At 41.1% G+C, this 20,491-nt stretch overlaps 1 protein-coding gene across 1 annotated transcript in view; it reads left to right on the plus strand.

The window, feature by feature from the left end:
• The first annotated feature begins 274 nt into the window (after nt 1-274).
• The window catches only part of GLCCI1 (glucocorticoid induced 1), a 54,175-nt gene continuing 33,958 nt past the window's right edge, over nt 275-20,491 (plus strand). The window contains exons 1-2 of the mRNA XM_032180846.1: nt 275-896; nt 19,042-19,193. Coding sequence (XP_032036737.1) covers nt 446-896; nt 19,042-19,193 — 603 coding nt within the window. The 5' untranslated portion in view covers nt 275-445. The remainder of the gene's footprint in view (nt 897-19,041; nt 19,194-20,491) is intronic.

A 20,491-nucleotide genomic window follows, 5' to 3' on the forward strand; every position in this document is an offset into this window, starting at 1 on the left:
GCGCGTGATGCCCGCCCCTGCCCGTGGCGGCCGTGCGGCGGGGCGGCGCGGTGCCATTGGGCGGCGGGGCGGCGCGGGGAGCGGATGGTGGTGGCCGCTGCTCCCGGGCGCCGGCGGGGGCAGGAGCTGGCCGCGGACGCGTCCCCACCCCCTCCCGCCCGGAGCCGTACGATGTGAGCGGCCGCGGGGCTCGGCAGCGCCCCCGGTGCCCACGACGCTGGGGCGGGCAGCGATGGCCGGAGCCCGGCGCGGGAGCAGCCGCCGTCGCCGATAGGAAGCGCCGGGGGCAGCCTGCGCGGAGCCTCCCTCGGGCCGCGGAGCGCCCGTCCCGTCCCGTGCAGCCCCGTCCCGTCCCCCCCCTCCACCCCTATTCCCCCGCACCCCGCGGCCGGTGCATGCGGGGCTCTGGGGACCCCCCTCGGTCCCCCCCCGCCGCCGCCCCGCCATGTCCTCGTCGTCCAGCTCCTCGCAGACGCCCCCGTCCCACCACCAGCCCCCGGCGCAGAGGATGAGGCGCGGCGCCGCCGGCTCCCCCACCGCCGCCAGCGGCACGGCCGGGGGCGGCCCCGGTAACGGCGGCGGCGGCGGCGGGGGGTGCGCGGCGGGGCCCGGCCGGCTGCTGCAGCCCATCCGAGCCACCGTGCCCTACCAGCTGCTGCGGGGCGGGCAGCGCAGCCCGACCCGCTCCCCCTCCGCCTCGGCGGGCAGCGGCACCGGCCCGGGGGGGCGCGGCGGAGGCGGCGGTGGCAGCGGCAGCCCCCCCCCGGCGCCCAGCGCCACGCCGCCGCTGGAGCCGGGCAGGGCGAAGGGGCGGCAGCGGCGCTCGCCCGACAGCGGCAGCAGCAGGAGGAGCAGCTCCCCGGAGAGGCGCAGCCCCAGCTCCCCGGTGTACCGAGGTAACGCGGGGGGGAGGCAGGGAAAGAGCCTCGTCTCGCACCCCCATACGTCCCCCCGCGACCGTGGGAGGGGGGTGCGAGATCCCAAATGTCGCCACACAGCCCTGGAGAGACACCCGTGGGGGGTGGGACAGCCCCTGTCCCCGCTGTGCCCCCCTCCCCCGAGCCGGGCTGTGGGTGTAGGGGCACGGGCAGACCCCAGGTATGGTGCCCAGGGGCTCAGATGGGTGCCAGAGCAAACCCCATGCACTCTGTGCTGCTGTGGGGTTTGCTTTCTTAAGGGCTTGGTTCCCTACCCCCCCCTTCTTTTTTTTTTTTTTTTTCTTTTTTTTTTTTAAAGTCTTAAGGTTAAAATTATGTAATGTTTTCAAACACAGCCTCCAAAACAAAACCAAAGAAAAAAAAAATATCCCATCTTGAAGTGCTTAAAAGCAAATAACGCCGCCTGCCTCCGTGTGGTGTTTAATGCCGAGCCCTTAGATGGAAAACCAAACAAACAAGCCCTGTGGCCAGAACGGGCCTGTGGAGTTTAAAACGTAAAATTGATCACTGGTGGGTCCGACTTAACCTGTGTCAGGTTGTCTGCTAAATTATTGAGCGTGTTAAAGTGGCAGTGGCCATCTTACCTCCCCCCTTCCCCCACTGCTTGGGTAGCTGAATGAACCGGGCTCGGTGCACTTTTTATGTTGCCCAGCTGTAGCTATCAGGTATCACGCATCACCTCTTCCTGCGAGCGCTTTATGTGCTCCAGCACCCCTCACGCCTTCTGTCCTCTCCCCAGGTCTGTCTCCTTCGTTTCTGTGGCAGGTCGTGGTCCGTGTGGGTTGCCAGCCTGTTTTGTAGCGGTGGAATCTGTTACCTTCTCCCCAGCCCTCCCCCTTCCAGTCTTCGACGTGTAGTAAATCCTTACACACCGTAGTAGTTGTAACTTCAGTAAATCTGCGTAGCCGGAATGGTCCTAGGACACGGGCAGCGTCTCTCCAGTGAGCAAAATGTCACTGCCACCTATGCGCGGAGTTAATTTACGCTGCACGGCATTTGTGCATGTGCAGATGACCAAATCTGTTATAATTGGAACAGGGATACCTCGTAAGTTCTGTCTCAAAATGATCACATGCAGAAGTTTTCGCATGCTCTAAAATGGAGCTGGTCTTCAGTGGGTTTGGTTCATTCAAGCTCTACTTAAAATTGTAAAGGTATATTTCCCCCACTCTGTGAAATATTAGATGTAGATTTCCCTTTTTCTTCTTTCTTCAACTTTTGGAAAATGCTGATGGAAAACCAGGCAAAATGTGTGTGTGTGTGTGTGTATATATATATATATATATATATATATATATATATATATATATATAAATAAATAAATCAGTGCCTGTGGGTAGCGCTACCACTGAAGCTGATGATGAGTACTGTAAATGATTTCATTATGGGAACCTGGCGCAAAACATTGTAGTGGTGCAGTATATGAGGGTCTACGCTTAAAGGTGTATTGAGAGGTAGGAATGTGGGCAGTTACCTTCAAGCAAGGGAAAATACTGCAAAGCTGCGAAGCGTTTCATTAGTACATGTAAATTTTTTTTGTTGTTTGAGGGGAAACTTTAATTTTAGAAAGTGGTTTTAGTCTTCTTCATCTGTGGGCTATTTTAGCCTTAGTAAATCAGATTGTAAATTAGTACTGAATGTCTTTTCAGTCATTAAACTTGTTTGAGCTTGCCTCTTGGTGAACCACGTTAGCAGCATATACAGCCTGGTTTAGTTTAGTGAGTGCAATATATAAAATCATAAATAGTCCATCAAGAAATCCACCCTGTAATCTGTATGCACTGAGAGGAATTTGTTCCCCCCCCCCCCCCCCCCCCCCCCAGGTCAAGCCAGCTGCTGCTGCAGAAGCTGACATCCTCCAGCAAATCCTGAATGAATGAATGAATGAAAACAACGTGATCGCCCTAATAATGACCACAATCGCACACGTCAACAGCTCTATTTTACAGAAATACAGGCACCATTTTCTAGCAGGTTAGGGTGATAAGGTACCCTATTTCTTCAGCCTTGCAAATAAAAAAAGGTTACAGACAACCTCCTTTGCCCCCCCCCCCCATCTAGAGTAGTTTTACACAATTTGGAATATGGTCGCATGCCACGGGGCAGGATTTTGTCTTTGTTTCCCAGCTTGTTCCCATCATTTTAACACAAGACGTGGAGGTGCTGGAAATGATGTTTGTAGTGTATACGGTGGTAGTAGTATATAGAAAATTGGTCGGGGAGCTGAAGGACTGCTGCAGTAATAATGGAGGACTTGGAAAAAAAAATCTGTTTTCAAACACAGACCGTCTTGCTGCAGCTTGTTAAACAATGTGCTACTCCAGCTATTTATAGTTGCTATCAGCACGCAAGTCTCGGGGAAGCTACTTGATTAAGTTTTTTTGGTCAGTTTTTAAAAATGGTTCTCACTGCTGCAAAATGTAAGCTTATGCTCTAGGTATAATCCTGTTGTTTTTCTCACCAGTGCAAGAGCTCTGTTTGTCTTTGGCTCTGCAGTCTGACTTAGATTGTTTCACAAATGTGCTTGTGCTGGAGGCTGCTTATGATTCTGATGGATAGATGTTTTTCTCGTCTCGAGACACCTGCCCCTTTCCCACCTCCTTTCAGCCTTTTCCACTGCAGATTCTTCAAATTGGATGTCCCACCAAGCTATTTTGTTGTGGATATTTTAGTGATTTGCCAGAGGTCCTTTTTCTAAATGAGATTCCGTGAAAACACTTCAGCTTTGAGCCTCTACAGGTCAGCGCAGCTACCATTGCAGACATTGACATCACTACTACATGAATGAAAGCAGCAGGCTGTTTCCTCTCCTATCAGCATCTTTTCTGCTCTAGTTCTAGGATGCTGTAGATGTTTTTGTTCTGCAGCAAAATACCGTGTTTAGAACTGAAACCTGAATTTGGTATTTCATTTAAGCAAACTTGAGGATTTTGTAGTTCTTAAGAAACCATTGATGTCAGTATTTGGTTAATACTGATACTAGATGAGAAATGAATTTCAAGATGCCAATTTCAGGATGCTAAAGAAGTAGGAAAAGGGGGATGGGGGGAGCGGATGGGGGATGACTTCTGCTACCATAGGATAAACCTGCAATGTGCAAATCTACTCCTTTCTTTTCTTTTTTTTTTAAACGTGTTATTCCTTACTCACAGATATGTTTTTATAGCTTGTATTCATATTTTAGGGAGCTGGCAACTTAAAAAGTGGTTGGATGTAACAGCGTACGGTTCTCTTAGAAGGGATAATAAATGTATCTCTGATAGCATAAATGTCATGCCAACAGAACATGAAGCAGCATGGTTTATGACAAAGGACTATTCAATAATAACAATACAGAAAACCAACCACTTTGAAATGATCAGATGAAAGGTATTACTTGTAAACACTTGTGTTTTGCTAGTTGTTTTCTTCCTTGCGTTACCTGGATAAAATCAGTAGGTTCTGTTATGTAAAGCAGCTTGTATAAATATAAGAGTGGGTTTCCTGTTTAGTTTTTCTTTCACATGGTATGTGATGTTTTGTGCACAAGGAACGTGCAAATGTCGTCTTTATGATTCATGCTCAATGTTGCTTTCATCAAATGCTTTGATTTGTGTAGTGTTAACCATGGTGGTACTTCAGTATTATGCTTCAGTATTTTCTTCACTATTTTGCTAACTTTCAATTCCATGGCTTATATAAACTCTTTTCCATAGAAGATTTAGGAGGCAAAGGTTAGTTTTAAAAATGTGGAAAATACTGTAATCAACTTGCCTGTTAAGAGTTCCCAATATCTATTACTTATCAAAATAACTCCTGTTGCCCACACTAGTAAAAAAAGAGGAATTAAAGAAGATGCAAAACAACTGCATAACCAAGGCCTGAGCAATATGTATATCTGTTATGCTAGCAGAATAAAGCCCTGTGGAGTGAGGAATAGGGGAGTACAAACAGTATTGCTGATCTGTAGACTTGTAAGGGATATCAGTATTTAAAAAATAAAAAAATAAAAAAAAAAACAGACTTCAAAAGGCAGAACTATTTTAACATCCTGGATTAAAGCCATCTAATATTTTGGCATCATAAGCATTTATACCAGAGATCAAGAAGATCTTTCCTTTATTTCTAACAAATGTAGGTAAGGAAGTAATTTTTGTGACGCTTCCTATTTCCTGATGCCTGAATAATAACAGTATTCCCATAATTGTATGGCCAAAACAGTTTTGCTCCAGCTTTGTCCCTCTCTCTTCCCAAAATAGCTTTAGCTGGAGTGTAATATGGTGATATAAAAGACACTGGCTAAATTTGAACCAGTTGTTTTAAAGTCAGAGGCCTTTTAGTTAGATTTCTAACATCATCATATCGGATAAGAAGTTTATTAGATCTCCTTAAAAGTGCTTTATAAGACAAATGAACTATGCTCCTTTCAGGTGTTAACACAACTGCAGGAAAGAAAAATGGAAAGGTATTTTCTGCACTCCCTCCCCTTGTGTATGCAAAAATGAAGTATATTTATATATCTCTTTTAAATCACTACATGACCTTCAATTCTTATTCTTTGGGAGTATGTGAATACCAGTATGCTACATAGGGTGAAACTGAAGATACTTGCCAACATCCTTGCACGTGTTAAACAGTGCCTAATGCTGACATCTGGTTTCTGAAATTCACTATTCCCGTTTTTTGCCCCGTTCTCAGGGTAGCGGTGGGGTGAACGGAGGCCGTATCTTTAAATTCAGGTAGTGTAGAGCAAGAGAACTTGTGGTAGAACCTTCTGAAAAGTCAGTGTTTGCCAAAGCCAGGTTGACACATCATGAGTCGTTGAGCTTTGCTATATTGCTAAAATTGACAGTGGAAAGTTATTTTTAAAATGGGGCTTATGCTCCTACTCTAGATATGATCATGAAAGAAAAAAAAGATACAATTAAAGCAGTAATTCTGAAATTTTGTTTCAAAGAAATAGCTGTAATGATGTGAGACCTATTGGAAATATATGCCCCTTAATATTTCAGTCTCTGAATACTTGAGAAACTTTTTATGGTTCTTCATCTGAAGAAGGTAATGGCTTTTCTTCACGGTGGAAAATGAAAGTTCCTGTTTAAACCAGTTGGCACTGTCTTCTGTAGAGAAAAGTGTTGCCAACACTTGACACAATAGTAAGTGCTCCACGGATTTAGCATATGTTCAACAAAATTGTTAATATAGTAGGGTTTGACACACTGAGTAGTACTTTTTTTCATCAATAAAAAATTTTAAAAAGGCCTTGTGGTAAAGAGATGTAACGGAAAAAAATTCCTCTAGACTTAAGATGGTTAACTGTGTTAATGAGGATTGTCTTGCTTTAATGTTAATATTTAAATACATTAAGTTCTTTTTCTTTCAGCGCTGCCTCCTGTGTAAACCTGTAGTGCCTAAACAATGGCCTAAGGTGTTTTTAGGCAAGTAAACTAATACTTGTATCTCATCATTAGAAGGGATATATCCCCAGCAACTTGTCAGCTGAAGATTATCCCCTTTTCCTTTGTGTCACCATTTTCAAGGTGTGGACGATTGCAAAATGAAGAGAATGAGACTGCAGTGAAGGAACATGAGTGTTTTTACTTAATATACGTTTCAAGCATCCATTCCTCCAAAAAATTCTTCTTCAGTTATGCTTTAATTTTTTCCTCCCTGATTTGACTCTGAAGTTCGCAACCGGTGATTTGTGTTTTGACTATTTTTGAATCAAATTAAATCCTGAAGCTTGAAAATGATTGACAGGTACTGAAAGGGATCACAGTGTGGTACTTCTGCAGTACAGGCATCACATGAAGTGTCATGATAGTGTGTAATATTAATCCTTTTGAATAGCGAGTTAGTTTCTCCAGCTCTGTAGGTGGGATGCCATCCATGGAAGTACTCTCACCCATGGTTGAAATGGAAATACGTGCTCCCTCGGGAACCCTTTCCTTCACTCCCAGCTGTGTGAATGTGGCCTTGGGATCACAGCTGTTCCTTTGTGTTCCTGGTGACAAGTGGTGACTCTGCTCATACTGCTGCCCTGGGTAAGACAGAAGAGGGCATCTAGCTACTGGAAGCCCGTCTCAGGGAAGGAAACCCTGTGTGGCCATGCTGGGCAGTGCTCTCAGCATGCGTGGTCGTTAGCCTTGCAGTACTGCCTCGGTCCAGTTCTGTGCATTTGTCTCCTTCACCTTCACATCTGCTTTGGTATCAGTACTGCTTCTTATTAGCCATTAGTCTTACCAAAATACTAACTAGCACACTGCTAAAAACAGATTAGCTTTCTCTGGTCGGAAAAAAAGTAGGTGTGGGTGTCTTCTCTCAAGTGATAGCTGTTTTCTGCACAGATGACTTGTAAATAGGGATTAACTGAACCTGCTTGTCTTGGGTCAATGTAGGACAGTTGTGATGGAAAGTTTTCATTTTTTGTGGTAGTAGATCTCTTAAGTAGCTTTCTGTATGAGATATTGCTACTTTGGAGACAATAGACGGTTCCCAGTAGGTCATAAAATGTTACGACTTTGAGTTTTGAAACTTTAATGCCAGATTTTTATCTAAACGCTGTATTGGTTAGATCTTATTTAGTGTTGCATGTGCCCTAACAATAAACAATGACACAGTTGTTTATAAGGGTTTAACTTTCACTGCTATTATTGTTAAATTGAGGAGTTGCTATTCGAAATGGATTTCATTCTCTGAATCAAGCACAAATGAGTGATTAACAGCACAGGTTTTTATGTGCAATTTGTTTTGCACAACCTGAAACTAGTTTTACCCAAACTATGCACTTTATTTCTCTTCTAGGAAGAATGTCTTGTATTTTGCTCAGAAAAGTGGTAACTAAGAACAGTATGACAGCAATTCTGTCACAGATTTCTAATTATCTAAAACCTACTGTAAACTATCCTCTTCTCCCTCTTTCTTGCATTATGATTCCACTTTAGACTGTACTTCAACTGTTCTGTTTCTTGAACTGTGCAAGTAACACGTCTGAACGTTAGCTTCATCTTCTTTCCACGTTTCTCACACCAGGCATTAAACAAGGAGATTATAACTGTAGACACACTTCTGAATTTTGAGAATTAATGCTCATACCTGTCTGGCTTTACTGATCATTGCAAGTTCGCTGGTGTTCATACTATGAACTTGAAACTCACTTCTCCAATTAGAGAAATTTATAAATTTCTCTTTTTTGTAAGTACAAATCTATCTTCTGGAAATATTCAGTCATAGTAACCACTTGGTTCTGAAATAATTAAATTATTTCTGCCTTACTGTGTGAACAGGGTACCAAGGCATTTTCAGGGTCATAACAAGCAGAGGAGCTTGTTAACAGCTGCCCAGCTCCTCTGCAGGTGAACACGAAGTCTTCCTGATAATGTGGTTATAGCACTTGGTGGTATTCCAAGTGGTAAGCAAGTCCAGTGTGGGCTTTGTCATGTGGTGTTTGGGATGCCTGGAGTACACCATGCTCCTGCTTAGTCAGCTGAGGACAGATAGCTCACGTGCAGTTGCAAGTGGAGGGCTTGTATGGCAAAACAGGTATCATTATATGCTTTTTAATCTCTGGTGTTTTGGTGTACAGCACCTGTTCTGGTATAATACCTTGTGAAGTTTGCCTGGATGCGTACACACACTTTTTTTAAAGGCTTTGTAATTAGAGAAGCCTAAACACTTTAAAGTAGGTGTTTAGGCTGTGGTACCAAAAATTCAAAACTCTGATTTCTGTTGATATCTGTCAGCATTTGGAAGACAAACTGATTTGGAAATAACACGTTGTTAGTAGAAAACAAATTCCGGCTGTTAAATACTTGGCCACTAGCTGTTAATGCTAGTCTGCAGAAATCACCCATAAATCCAATCCCCTGCTTTCTCCAAGTCTGACGTGTAAGTCAGCCATCAGCTGTTTGGGAGTAGCTTATGTCAGTGTAGATATGAATGCCTAAGTCTGTGAACGCACCACTTCTAGGGGTAGTAGTAAAGGTGCTTTCATTAGATGAAATGTTGTACTTCATAACCCACACCAGATCAGAAATGTTGCTGCATAAACCTTTAAAATTTTGCTCTGAGTTGCCACAACTCAGGCTACCCAGACATACAGCATAGAGGAGCCCGTGAGCAGCTCTGCAGGATCTGTGGGTGTTTAACGTAGTGTCACGCCTTCCACGCATGATGGCGGAGCTCATTAGGCCAGTAGGACTGGAAGGCACTAATGAGCATAGCAGGTACCTGTGCGGTCTGTGCTCTGGAAAGGTTTGGTCTTCTCATACGGAGTCAGCTGAAGCTGAGTGCTGCTGATCAGTCTTTCTGGAGGGCTGGAAAGTACATTGTAAAACCCAAGTGGCCGTGCAGCGTTGGCTCAATGCTGTTAGGTGTGCACCTCTATATCCAGCATGTCATATGTTACTCAAAGTCTGTCTGTTACGCAGGCTATCTTAACTTTGTTTTTCAAAGCAATGGAGAGTTTGACTTGTTCACTAAAAATTAAACCCCTTTTTATGCCGAGTGTCCCGGAACAGACTTCGAACAGTGTGACTAAAAATATCAAGTAACTGCTGAAGAATGCAGAATGAAAGTTAGGTTTACACAGAAGTTGGGCAGCTGCCAGGTGAAGGGAGAAGTTGTTCTTATTGAAGTAAATTTCTGTTCAAGGACTTCAAAAATTTCTATTCTTAACTGGTAGCTCTCCTTGCTTAATTGTGGCAGTTGGTTGTAAAATAGCCTTACACATCCTTTCTGTAACACTCTGATTCCTCTAGTATTTCACCCTCAGTGGCTCTTTGTTTAAAAAAAAAGTCAACATGCATGTTTGAAAATATCTGTATTTGAGAAATGTCAGTACAAAGAAGCTTCAGTAATCTTCATAGGTGAAGTGACAGGAGATATATACCCATCTTAGGAGGTTGTCCACCCAGAACATCCAGGTAATTTTGGGGCATTACTGTAGAAACAGAACAATTCATATTTCCAAACCAAGTTGTGTACGCAGTCCATGTAGTGTTTAAAGTAACTCATTGTAAAATTATTGTATACATCAGGCTAATTCCTTCTTCAGAAGCAATTATGGTAATTAAGGTTATTTTATGGAGACTCATGGTTTTATTTAGTGGTATGTTACCTTTAATATCGAGTTGGAGGATGTGGAATGATCTTCTGATTGCAAGAATTGAAGCGGAAACCTAGTTTGACCAAATGAAAGACAGAAATTACTGAGTCTGACAACTCAAAATGTGGGTGAACAGAAGAAATGAATGTACTGACATTACATGTGTAGTAGATGATTTGAGATGTTAGTTTTCTACAGCTAGGCCTGCTTAAGTTGTCCAAATTTATCTGCATGTCCAGCAAAATAAAAAATCTTACAAAGAGGTAAATGGCACATAAGGCTAGATTAAAGTTTCATATTTCAGAAGAAAATAGTATGATAAATTTGGTTAAACAAGGTTGCTCTGACGAATGTGGAGAGAATCTGATTTAATGAAAAATAGACTATTGGAATCTTTCGAACATCAGTAAAACCTGATGATCTGATTACATGCACATTTATCTCAAAAAGGCTGCTAGGAATTAGAGGAGAGTCTGATGGAAACAGCATGAACTAAAAAGAGCAAGTCACATTATCAATCAAAAAAGTCTTAGCTGAGAATTGTTAAAACCCAAGCAGGCTTTGTCTTTGCATGTTTCTGGTTTTGGTCTTAAAGTGTGCAAGTAAAAGTATGGGAAAAATAGTTGGGGCCAGTCTGTAGCAAGAAAAAAAAATATTAAGGATGGTCCAGGATTAATTTATTGGAACTTACTTTTTCAAAATTGACTCCAAAGTATAGTAGCAAAAATCTGAGGAAATACCATGAGTATTTATTCAATGTTTTCTCCTCACTAATGTGGAGTATAGGCAACCAGTTTTCACTGAGGGCGGTGATTTTTCATCCAAGAAGACACAAGGTGGAAGCCTGAGGGGGAGGATTGTCTGGAATTAGGAATTGCCACAGCTGGGATAGATGCAGATTACAGATTTTAATCAAGTCAATTAAGTGCTTTCTTTTACAGGATTCCAGAAAAGCCTACTCAGAAATTCATTGCTTGCAATTTTCTAAAGCAGTCTTCTGGATAGGTGTTACTGTTTGAGTATAGATAGGAGAAGAGCAGGTATAGTCATAGTCTTAAAATTTGGAAATTGCTAAGACCAGTTCTGAAAAGTAGAGATCTATCGGTCTAACTTCTGCTTCGTGTAAAAGCTCAGAGCAAATTCTAAGGGATACTGGAAAGTGGTGAGTGAGGAACATTGAATGCAGGATGAGAATTCCAAATAGTGTCATGCTCACCTGGTAGTTTTTGTAGGAGAAATAATTTCCTGCGCAGGAAGTAGATCTTATCTGCATAGGCAAATCTCAAAATTAAGGTGATGAAACTTGATGAATTTGGGGATGTTTAATTAGTATGTAGGAAGATTATGCAGCAAGAGTTGAAGGAGCTTGGGAATTTGAAATAACAGAAAATGTGAAATTTGAAAGTATAAAATGGATGCTCATGGATATAAGGTTGCTCTTGAACAGGGTATCTTTTCCTTTATGTGGGGGCTTGTTGTTTGGAAATGCTGAAGGGTGGACTTGAGTGATGTTGGGACTTCTGACTGTCAGCATGAAATGACCCCAGAAAACGCTGGGTATCAGGTTTTGTGGGAATGGGCATCCTGCTGTGTGGGGGCCTGCCAAGACATTGTCTGAGGTACTGCAGAGTTTTGGTCCTCCACGTTCTAAATAAGCAATTCAAATCTAATTTAACATTTCTATTTTTCAGTATTTTCAGAAGAAAATACTATTTTTGCTTAGTATAATTAGTTCCAGCTAGGGGGATGCTTTCTATCCCTGCTTGCTGATGATCAGAATGGTGGCATCGTACATACGGCCTGACATGGGCTGATTGCAGTTTTTTCTGAATTTTGAGTGTGAAAATGGTGAATCGTGCCTTCTAACTTAAAAAAAAAAATTTTTGTTAATTCAGGATTGTCTGGCTGCATTTTGAAGGAAAGTGGAATTAAATTAAAGGTGTACAAAAGCCTCGCTTTTCTAAAACATTGTATTAAATTATCATTATACAAACAAAAAAATCCTTTCAGTCACCCAGTTTATTTGACAGAGGTAGTATTATCTTTAGTAACTGAATTAATTGTGTTTACAATTTCGTTCAGGATTTTAATTTGCAGTATACTGGAAGTAGAAAAAAACAACTTTACTGCTCTTCTTGGCTCCTAGTTTATTTCTCAAGATTGGATGAATTTATTATTTGGCTGATCTAAATTAATGAACTAAAATGAAAATAATCTCTTTACTTGCAGAAGTGTACAGCAGTTAATGGGTTGGTTTTACATTTCCTAAGTGTTTAGCTACAGAGCTCCAGTCAGTTTCTTTAAAAGTAGGAATATATTTGAAATAGCATAATTTAATAAAATCATGTAAGTTTAGCTTTTTGTGTAGTATTTACATTGTAAGTGATAACCTTACAAAGAAAGATATGTTCTGAAAGTCTGAAATACATAAAAATCTGAAAGGTTTTAAATTAGCGTTTTATCTACCTTCTAGCGTGTCCTGGTAAGGTGCAAGCACGTAGGTGTTACATCTGTTGAACAAAGCAGGCTTTTGTGATCTTAAATGCTTAGTCATTTTATACAGGTCCTATACATGCCGGCTGTAATCTTTGTTAGAAGAATAACTTAGCTTTAGAGGGCAGAAACTTTCTTCCTTATAGTTTGTTTGCTTTTCTTACTCAGATTAGAGTTTCCTTTCTATGCTTGATCTCTAAAGATAATGTTGATTTTAAATGGGAGTTTTGCTCTGAACAAAATCTGACTTCTAAATGATGCACGTAAACCACATTTCACTTGACCTGTCGCTAGGTGGAATGGGGACATGAGGCAGAGACCTTGTTTCAACATGTGTAGTCAACCAAGTTTTTAAGTCAGCTGTAGGTCCGAAGAAACTTGTGTGCCTGTGGGTTCATTCCTATCTGCCTTTTCCTCTAGGTGTCTGTTCACTCGCTCTGAGCACGGTGCCTTCCTGTGCAGGTGTATGCAAGGAGTTGTATGTCCTTGCAGAGTCATGCATAAAGCCTTTGTGGAAGGAAATGCCTTGATCTGCCTGTTGGATTCAGTGACTGGTCAGAATCCATCGTCCTTCCAGGCTCCTTATCTGTAGCTATAAAAGATAACTCAGTATAATTGATTCTGAAGATCCTTACAGTGGGTGTTGGTCTACAGTTTTACGCGTACAGCCTCCTTTATCAATTGGGCACTCTAGCTTGTAGATTATTTTGGATGACAAGTCTGGGGTTGGAGACCTGTGGACTGCTTTCTGGTTGTCCAATTTGGTTGTTGGGGCCTTGGTTAGATCATGATGTTGTTCTATGCCTTCTTTTTTTGGTCAATTCAATGTGAATTGTATCGGTCTATTTTGAGCAGTTACTTCAGACTGTCATCCCCCTTCATTTTTAGTCATCTTCTGTGTCAGTTTCTGAAAATAGAAACTTCAGAATAGTTTCCGAAGTTGATAAAACTCAATCAAAAACAATGTGGTGCGCATAATACAGACAGACATTTTACGGAGCTGCAATTACAGTATTTTTACTGATGTATCAGAAAATAACTTGAAATGACTGCCTCTTACATCCTCATAGAAGAAAATTTTTTGTGCATTTTCAACGTTTGAACATACTGTTTTGCTTTGTTTTAAGCTATTGATGAGATTAAGCTGTCTTGTTGCAGGAGGAAGACTGCAGTAGCTTAAAATTCATATTTTTACGCACTTAGTTGCATATTAGGGTGGTTTTTTGAATTGCTGTTTGAAATCCTATTTTTGTTTATTATTAGGAACAGCACGTGGCAAACAGTATGCCCATTGTTCTGGACTGTTAATAGGTAGGTCAGCAAGTTTGCAGGTTGGGTGAGAAACCAGTCTGTCAGTCACTGGCAACTGGGAAATGTCTTTTGAGTTAGTAGGTCTGTCCTGCGAAGTAATGTCTAGGGACCCGAAATCTCTCACTAATCATTTTCTTGAGAGATTTTTAGCACTAGTTACAAGAGAAAAGCCTTCTTGAAAACAAAGATTGAATTTTTATTTATCTTTTTTTTTCTGAGCAGCCTCTAAATCCTCATTATTCAGTCTTTTCCTTTATGGTATCTTAGAGACAAGTTCTGAAAATGAGTATGCATTGGTTTCTTCACCTACCTACATAATCAGAGTGGGAAATACCCATCAAATATAAATTCAAGAATCAGTATAGTATCAATATATGCTAAAAAAAACAACAACCTTGAACAGGCTCTTCCAAGACTGTTCCTCCTCTTCCATCTGAAAGTCTGTTAGTAGTACTCAAGGAATTGTGGTCTGAAATAAGTAAGAGCAGATGTATCCTGTTTCTTGCTTCTAGAAGGTCTAACAGAAGAGGGGAATTTCGTCTAGAAATGTTTAGGGTAGCCATGAACAGCTGCTGCTGTAGTAACTGGGCCCCAAGCATTGGGCCATCATTCTCAGTGGTTGCTGTGGGTCACCATTCCTTAATATTCAGCTTTCTATCTTTACATTACAATTTCTGTTCCTGTGCTGTGTTCCCACATAGTTCGTTATTCAAAAAAGATTTGCATGGGCACTTCTGAGTCATTGGTATTGCAGATTGCTGTAAATTTATTGCAGTCTCTAGTAGAAATGTCCCAGACAAACATGATTGTTCTTTGTACTGATTTCTAGTCCTCTGCATCTCCTAGCCAGACTAATTGAGCTCCGCCTTTGGGACTTTTGAGAGGAGTCTTAAGCAGATGGATGTCCATCAAGTCACACCAAGCAAGTCCTGTCGAGAGTCTTGCAGGCCTCATGTTTTGAGTATATTTGGACAAAATTCTTCAGAAGTGTTGACTTCCTGGGTAAAATCTGAAATTCTTGTCAATGGGACCCAGGCTTGGGACTCAGTTCAGTAGTAGCTCTGAAGGTGAACCAGAAGGTTCTGCAGAGTACCAAGTAATTGAACCGAAGAGAAGCAACACCTCATGAAACAGTCTCACCTGTGTTGTGGAAATCTGTACCTATATTTCATGGTGTGGTGACTTGGCTGTCTTAAGTAAAGTCATCTGTTACAGATGAGCTTTCAAGAGGAGGTTGAGGTGTTAGTGTGAAAGTCTTACCTAGCCTTTGGGTAGAAGAGTGTTGCAGTTAGCTGATGTTGGTAAAGAGATGGCAATATTAATACTGCTGGCTTCAGGGAAGAATGAGCTTTATTTTTATTTCATGTTTTTGCTCTCAACTTGAGAGGAATCTGTCATCTGAGAAGTTCTTAGGATAATTTTAGTCTTTTGGAGCTGGATATATCTATGCAAAGATGTGAGTGGAAGAGCCTTGGCCAAATTCGAGCTGCATCTGCTAGCTGTTGAAGGAGATGAGGGTGGAAAAGATGCTGATAAATGAACTCCGGTGGATTTCGCTGAAGCGTTTTTTTTATCACAGTACCAATGCCAACTGTCAGTCTTGTTCCTCTTCTGCAGGTAACTTGCCTCATTGCGTGCATGGCAGCACACGTTATTTAAGCTGAAATGGACTGTGATCATGGCTGTGAGATTATGTGCAGGTTAGCTGCCTCTCTGCTGGGTGGGGAGGCAATCTCTTCGTTTCAGAGCTGTAGCAGATGGCTTTATTTGAGCCCTATGTCCTTTTCAAAAGAACTGTCATGTGCTAGTCGTACTGAATTACATTTTGCTGGCAGAGAAATGGAACCTTTTTTTCAGTCAGTCTAGGTGGTATAGCTAGAATTCTTTTGGCTGTCGATGCAGTATGCAGAACCATGACTTCATGTGGTTTATTTTAGCTGATTCCTGCTGGGAGGTAGGATCACTCAGAATTTTACCAGCTGTAGTATTCAAGTGGACCCTTGTGTCACTTTATGTAAAATCATTTATAACTAGAAAGGTCTAGCAATAGTCCTTATATACATACCATTAAAACTCAGGGTGTATTTTAAATAATGCGTGAAGTATTTTGTTTTCCTATGAGCATGTCTTGCTTCTGTAACTTACAGCAACTTTTCTAAGTAATTTTATGTTTCTTAAGTTCTGTGTTCCTAAGGTTACTTGTTCTGGAGGTAGAGCTGAGCTCCTTGTGAGATGGAGCATCTCATCACTGAAAAAGAAAAAGCATTGTTCTGATTTCTTACCACTGCAGCAGAATCAGTTCATGTTCTTTGAGTGTTGTCAGAGGTGGCACAGTCCAAAACTTGAATGATTTTAGAAATTTTTTTTATATTGCTCATGCTTTTCTCAGTGCTAAAGCCTGCTGGCTAACTTCAGGAATTGTTGAAGTGCTTGAGATTTTGGAAGGTACTTGCTGTGCTTTTTTTTTTTTTCCTGTACAGGAGAACCAGAGCATGAGGTTTCCATCAGGTGAAAGTGATTGGGACTGAAGAAAAATATTCATGATAATAACATTAAATCCAGTTGGTAATGAAAGCCTGGGGAGAAGTGAAAGCTCTGTAGTAGCTCCAGAGTAGCAAGAACTCAGACTTAAAATGAACCTTGTTGCTTGTGGCTCCACAACAGTTTAAAACTGATCTGAACCATTAGTGTTGTGGTCCAGTTCAAGCCTGCTCTCCACTACATCCAGTCACCTTTAAATTATTCCTGTACAAGACAATTTGTCAAATACTAATTTGTAGAAGTTCCTTCAAACTTCATGCTTGCAGATCCCCTTGTCCTTTTTGTTTTTATGGTCTAAGGATGTATATATCATAAAACGGTAAGAGATCAAATATTTATTGACTAGAACACAACCTGCTGGAGCCCTGGCTCTCCTGTGGTTGTTTCTGCCCCGTATGTGCTGCCACCTCTGCCTCTACTGGTGAAAACTGCATATTTATGTCTTTTTTGGCGTAGATTTTAGTTTTCTTTATATTTAACTCAGTGCATCACTGCACTATGAGTTCACACATCTGCTCGTGCTGTCTCAAGGTAGATGGGAGGAGCAGACAGCAGTAGCTTTGATTTATTGGTTTATGCAGTTGAGAAATTGTCCTTGGTTTATTTTGTGTGATTCGAAGAAATACTAAGAGTAATGGGGACTTACAAGACTGTGACTTGAACTCTCCTTCTAGCTTTAGGGTTTGATAGTGTCCTGCAGTTCACATCCAAGATCACTATATTTATAACTTTCCACAGTAGTTTTCGGTGGTGGTTTCTGTCCCCCTTGCAGTGGAATTCTGGGGGTTATTAATGTTGGGATTGCTGTTGCCTTTCTTCTGGCTGTAGAACAAGAAACAGACCTTAGTTCACTCTAGTTGCATGTTTTTTGTTTGTGTGTTTTGGGCTTGCTTTCTTGTGGTGGTGGTTTTTCATAATATTTTTAAAAGCAAACATAGACTTTGCTTATTTCTTACTTCACCATCATTAGACTTTATCCTGCCAGTTTCTCTTTGCATGGTCTCTAGCTTGCTTTGGAGTTACTATTTATTTTTTTAAGAACATACCTCACTGCTTACACACTTAGCAACTTCCTTATAGTTTTGTGCTGTGTAATATATTGCTAGTGAACAGAGCATTCAGAGGAATTTTCTATACTCAGACTATCAGGAGTAGTGTAGTGCCATAGTTTAACAGTGAAGATTGGAAGAATGCTTTATAGGTATGCACCCTTGATGTGTTTCAGCACAAAGGTAAATGCTGGCTTCATGTTTAAAATGTGTCACCTTTATTTTGGATTTCAGCCTCCTTCACTTGTAGAAGTTCAAAAGTTTTTTTTCTTAAAATGCAAAATTTTCAAGATTGGAATTCTGTGAGGGTAGATCTGTTTGAAACTGTAGGGATCTGATTTGTAAGTAACAAAGCAATCAAAAAAATTACATTACACAAAGGCAAAATACATATGTACACACCATTGCACTTATTGCACTAATTTATGGCATTATTTAGAACTCATCACCTAGAATGTGTTGTTAACAAGTTGTTTCAGCAGTGTAAATTCATATATCATACAATAAGCATGCTGTATTAGTGCAGACTGTACCCTAATCATCATGTTAATGCTATGTAAAACTCCAGAGGTGTCTGCCTTTTGAGATTTAGTGGTTCTATATGATATACCAAGAGAAGATGTGTTTGGAGGCACTGGCTGTGGTGGGCCACAAAAGCATGCTAGTAGGTCAGTTCTCAAGTTCTGAGCAGTGAACAGGATTTTGGTGGGTTAGATCAGGGCATAGCATGTGACTATTTTGAAAGTAATTTCACTTGCAAACTTATTTTAGTGGGGTGAGCAAGATAGACAGTAGCTATAATATAGGGCTTAGACTGGCTTATGTAAAGCCTTGAAAATGAATATATGAAGTAATTTTGCCTAAAGGACAAAGCTAGACGATCCAGAGAGCATGCCATAAACTGATGTGGGAAAGAGCGATCTCATGAATCACCCGCCTTTCTGCTTTCCAAATGCATGTAGAAGTGTTCCATGATCTAGGTGTATGGGGAGAGAAATGCAGGGAGGAGCCAAAGATTGCAGGTACTGTGATGAGTGAAGGCAAACACAGCAGCTGCCTTGACCTGAGCTATGTCAGGGAGAAGTACACAGTCACACACTTCAGCTTGCTGAGGCCTGTATTGGGATATTGTAAACAATATGGAATGAGAGACATGAGAGCAAGAAATTTGATGCGTGTTCTCTTAAGAATCATTTTTGCCAGGATTTGTTTTAGTATTTGTAAAGCTGAGCAAGCTGACTTCAAAATAAATAAATAAAAACCTGAACGGATACAATGTTATGCTTTCTTATTCTAAATATCTGGCTTTCCTAAGTAGCATCATCAACATGTTTAAGTTTGCTTTATGTTCTTTGTTGATGAAAATGTATCAAGTAAGTAGCCTTGTTCTTTACAGATATGGACGCATCAAGTGTTGTTGGATTTTGTAGCTAAGTTTTAGCTTTTGTATTTTTCTGTTGTCTGATGTTATCTGCTTTGATGTAATGACATTCTTTTCAGCTTAGCATTTAGACAAAGATTTCTGATATGTTCTAGCCATTGTCTGTCATAGCTAGCTTTTAACATTTCACGACAAATGTAGCCTGACTTTTTTTTTTGTTGATTTTGCTCTGGTTTTCCACAGTGGACAGGCCAAAATCCCAGCAAATCAGAACTTCTGGTACCATAAGGCGAACTTCTTCTTTGGACACAATTACAGGACCTTACCTCACAGGACAGTGGCCACGTGATCCCCACGTACACTACCCATCATGTATGAAAGATAAATCTACTCAGGTAAAAGCCATAAGACAACATAACAGATGTTTCATATAATTAATGTCTTTCTGGTAATACTTTTATCACCTGATTTGGAACCTAAGCTCCACTCAATTCCAAAGAAATGTGGTTTCACGTTATAATAAACATGAAGCCCTAAAAATAGGGTACAGTAGTCTTAACCGGTTAGCATCAGTTCAGTAACATTATGCAACTGATAGTTAATATTTTTATGCTTTTATAAAGCGTTTGTTAAAAATTTTCTCTGTGGGCAGGTCTATTGATGCTGAATAAACAGGTTTAAATCTTAGACTTGTATCTGGTCATTTTGAAGCTGCTATATGCAAAATTGTGCTGACTGTTACTTAAAACATAATAGTAGTGGCTGTCAAACTAAAGATTTTATTAAATTATAATAAATCCATGGGTCTTAAAAAGTTGGGGGGGGGGGGGTGAGGAGTGAGGTCACCGTTGAGAAGAATTGATCAACGTGTCACTAGAGGGAACTGAAGAAGAGAAAGCATACGGTGCAGTCTTGAGATGTACCTTCTGCTTAGTAGCAAGAAAGATGAATAAAAATGCTCTGTGGAAGATTTGCTTCTTGAAGCCAGACATCAGAATGAGAGCCTTACACCAGCTGCAAAGGGAAGGCTGCTGAGATTGTCCCAGTACTCCTGGATTCTCCTGAGGGCTCTGTCCGTAGTAGGATCCTCTGGCAGGTAGGCTGCTGTGGCATTCCTATTGCTCTAGCACTCCTTGGCTGGGAAAGTGAATGCTGTTGCTTGCCCAAGTCCTCCTTACATTGGGCTTGTTGCCCACAGAAACGATCGCCATCAAACAGGTTTAAAAAAAAACAAACAAAACAAAACAAAAAAAAACAAAGCACATAATTCTGAAAAACCTCATTCCTAGCAAATAAGTCATGCTCTTAGTTTTCCAGTAACGTTGTTAGGGTAAGTCATCTTAGTCTCCGTATTCTGAACTACAGTTGAAAAATACAAGAAACTGTCTTCGGTTGTATTTTTAGTCAAGAGGCCCTGTAGTGATGGTTACGTCAGTTGTCTAGCTCTTGTGCCGTGATTCTGGTGCATTGTTACCATGGGTGTCCTGCAAAGAAAAAACGATAGATACTTCTGTCACCCTCACTTTTGCTTGTAACTCTATTGTGCCGTTAATATTTTTCTTCATGGAAGCTTACAATTTATGTGACACCTTTTAGATATCAAAGATTTTTTCCTGTGGTAACTTTACCTGTAGATATATAGTTTTTGGTTAATTTTCTGTTTCCACTAATTTGTTACATTCTGCCCATTCTG

Source organism: Aythya fuligula, chromosome 2 (genome assembly GCF_009819795.1).
Source record: "Aythya fuligula isolate bAytFul2 chromosome 2, bAytFul2.pri, whole genome shotgun sequence".
Lineage (NCBI taxonomy): Eukaryota > Metazoa > Chordata > Aves > Anseriformes > Anatidae > Aythya > Aythya fuligula.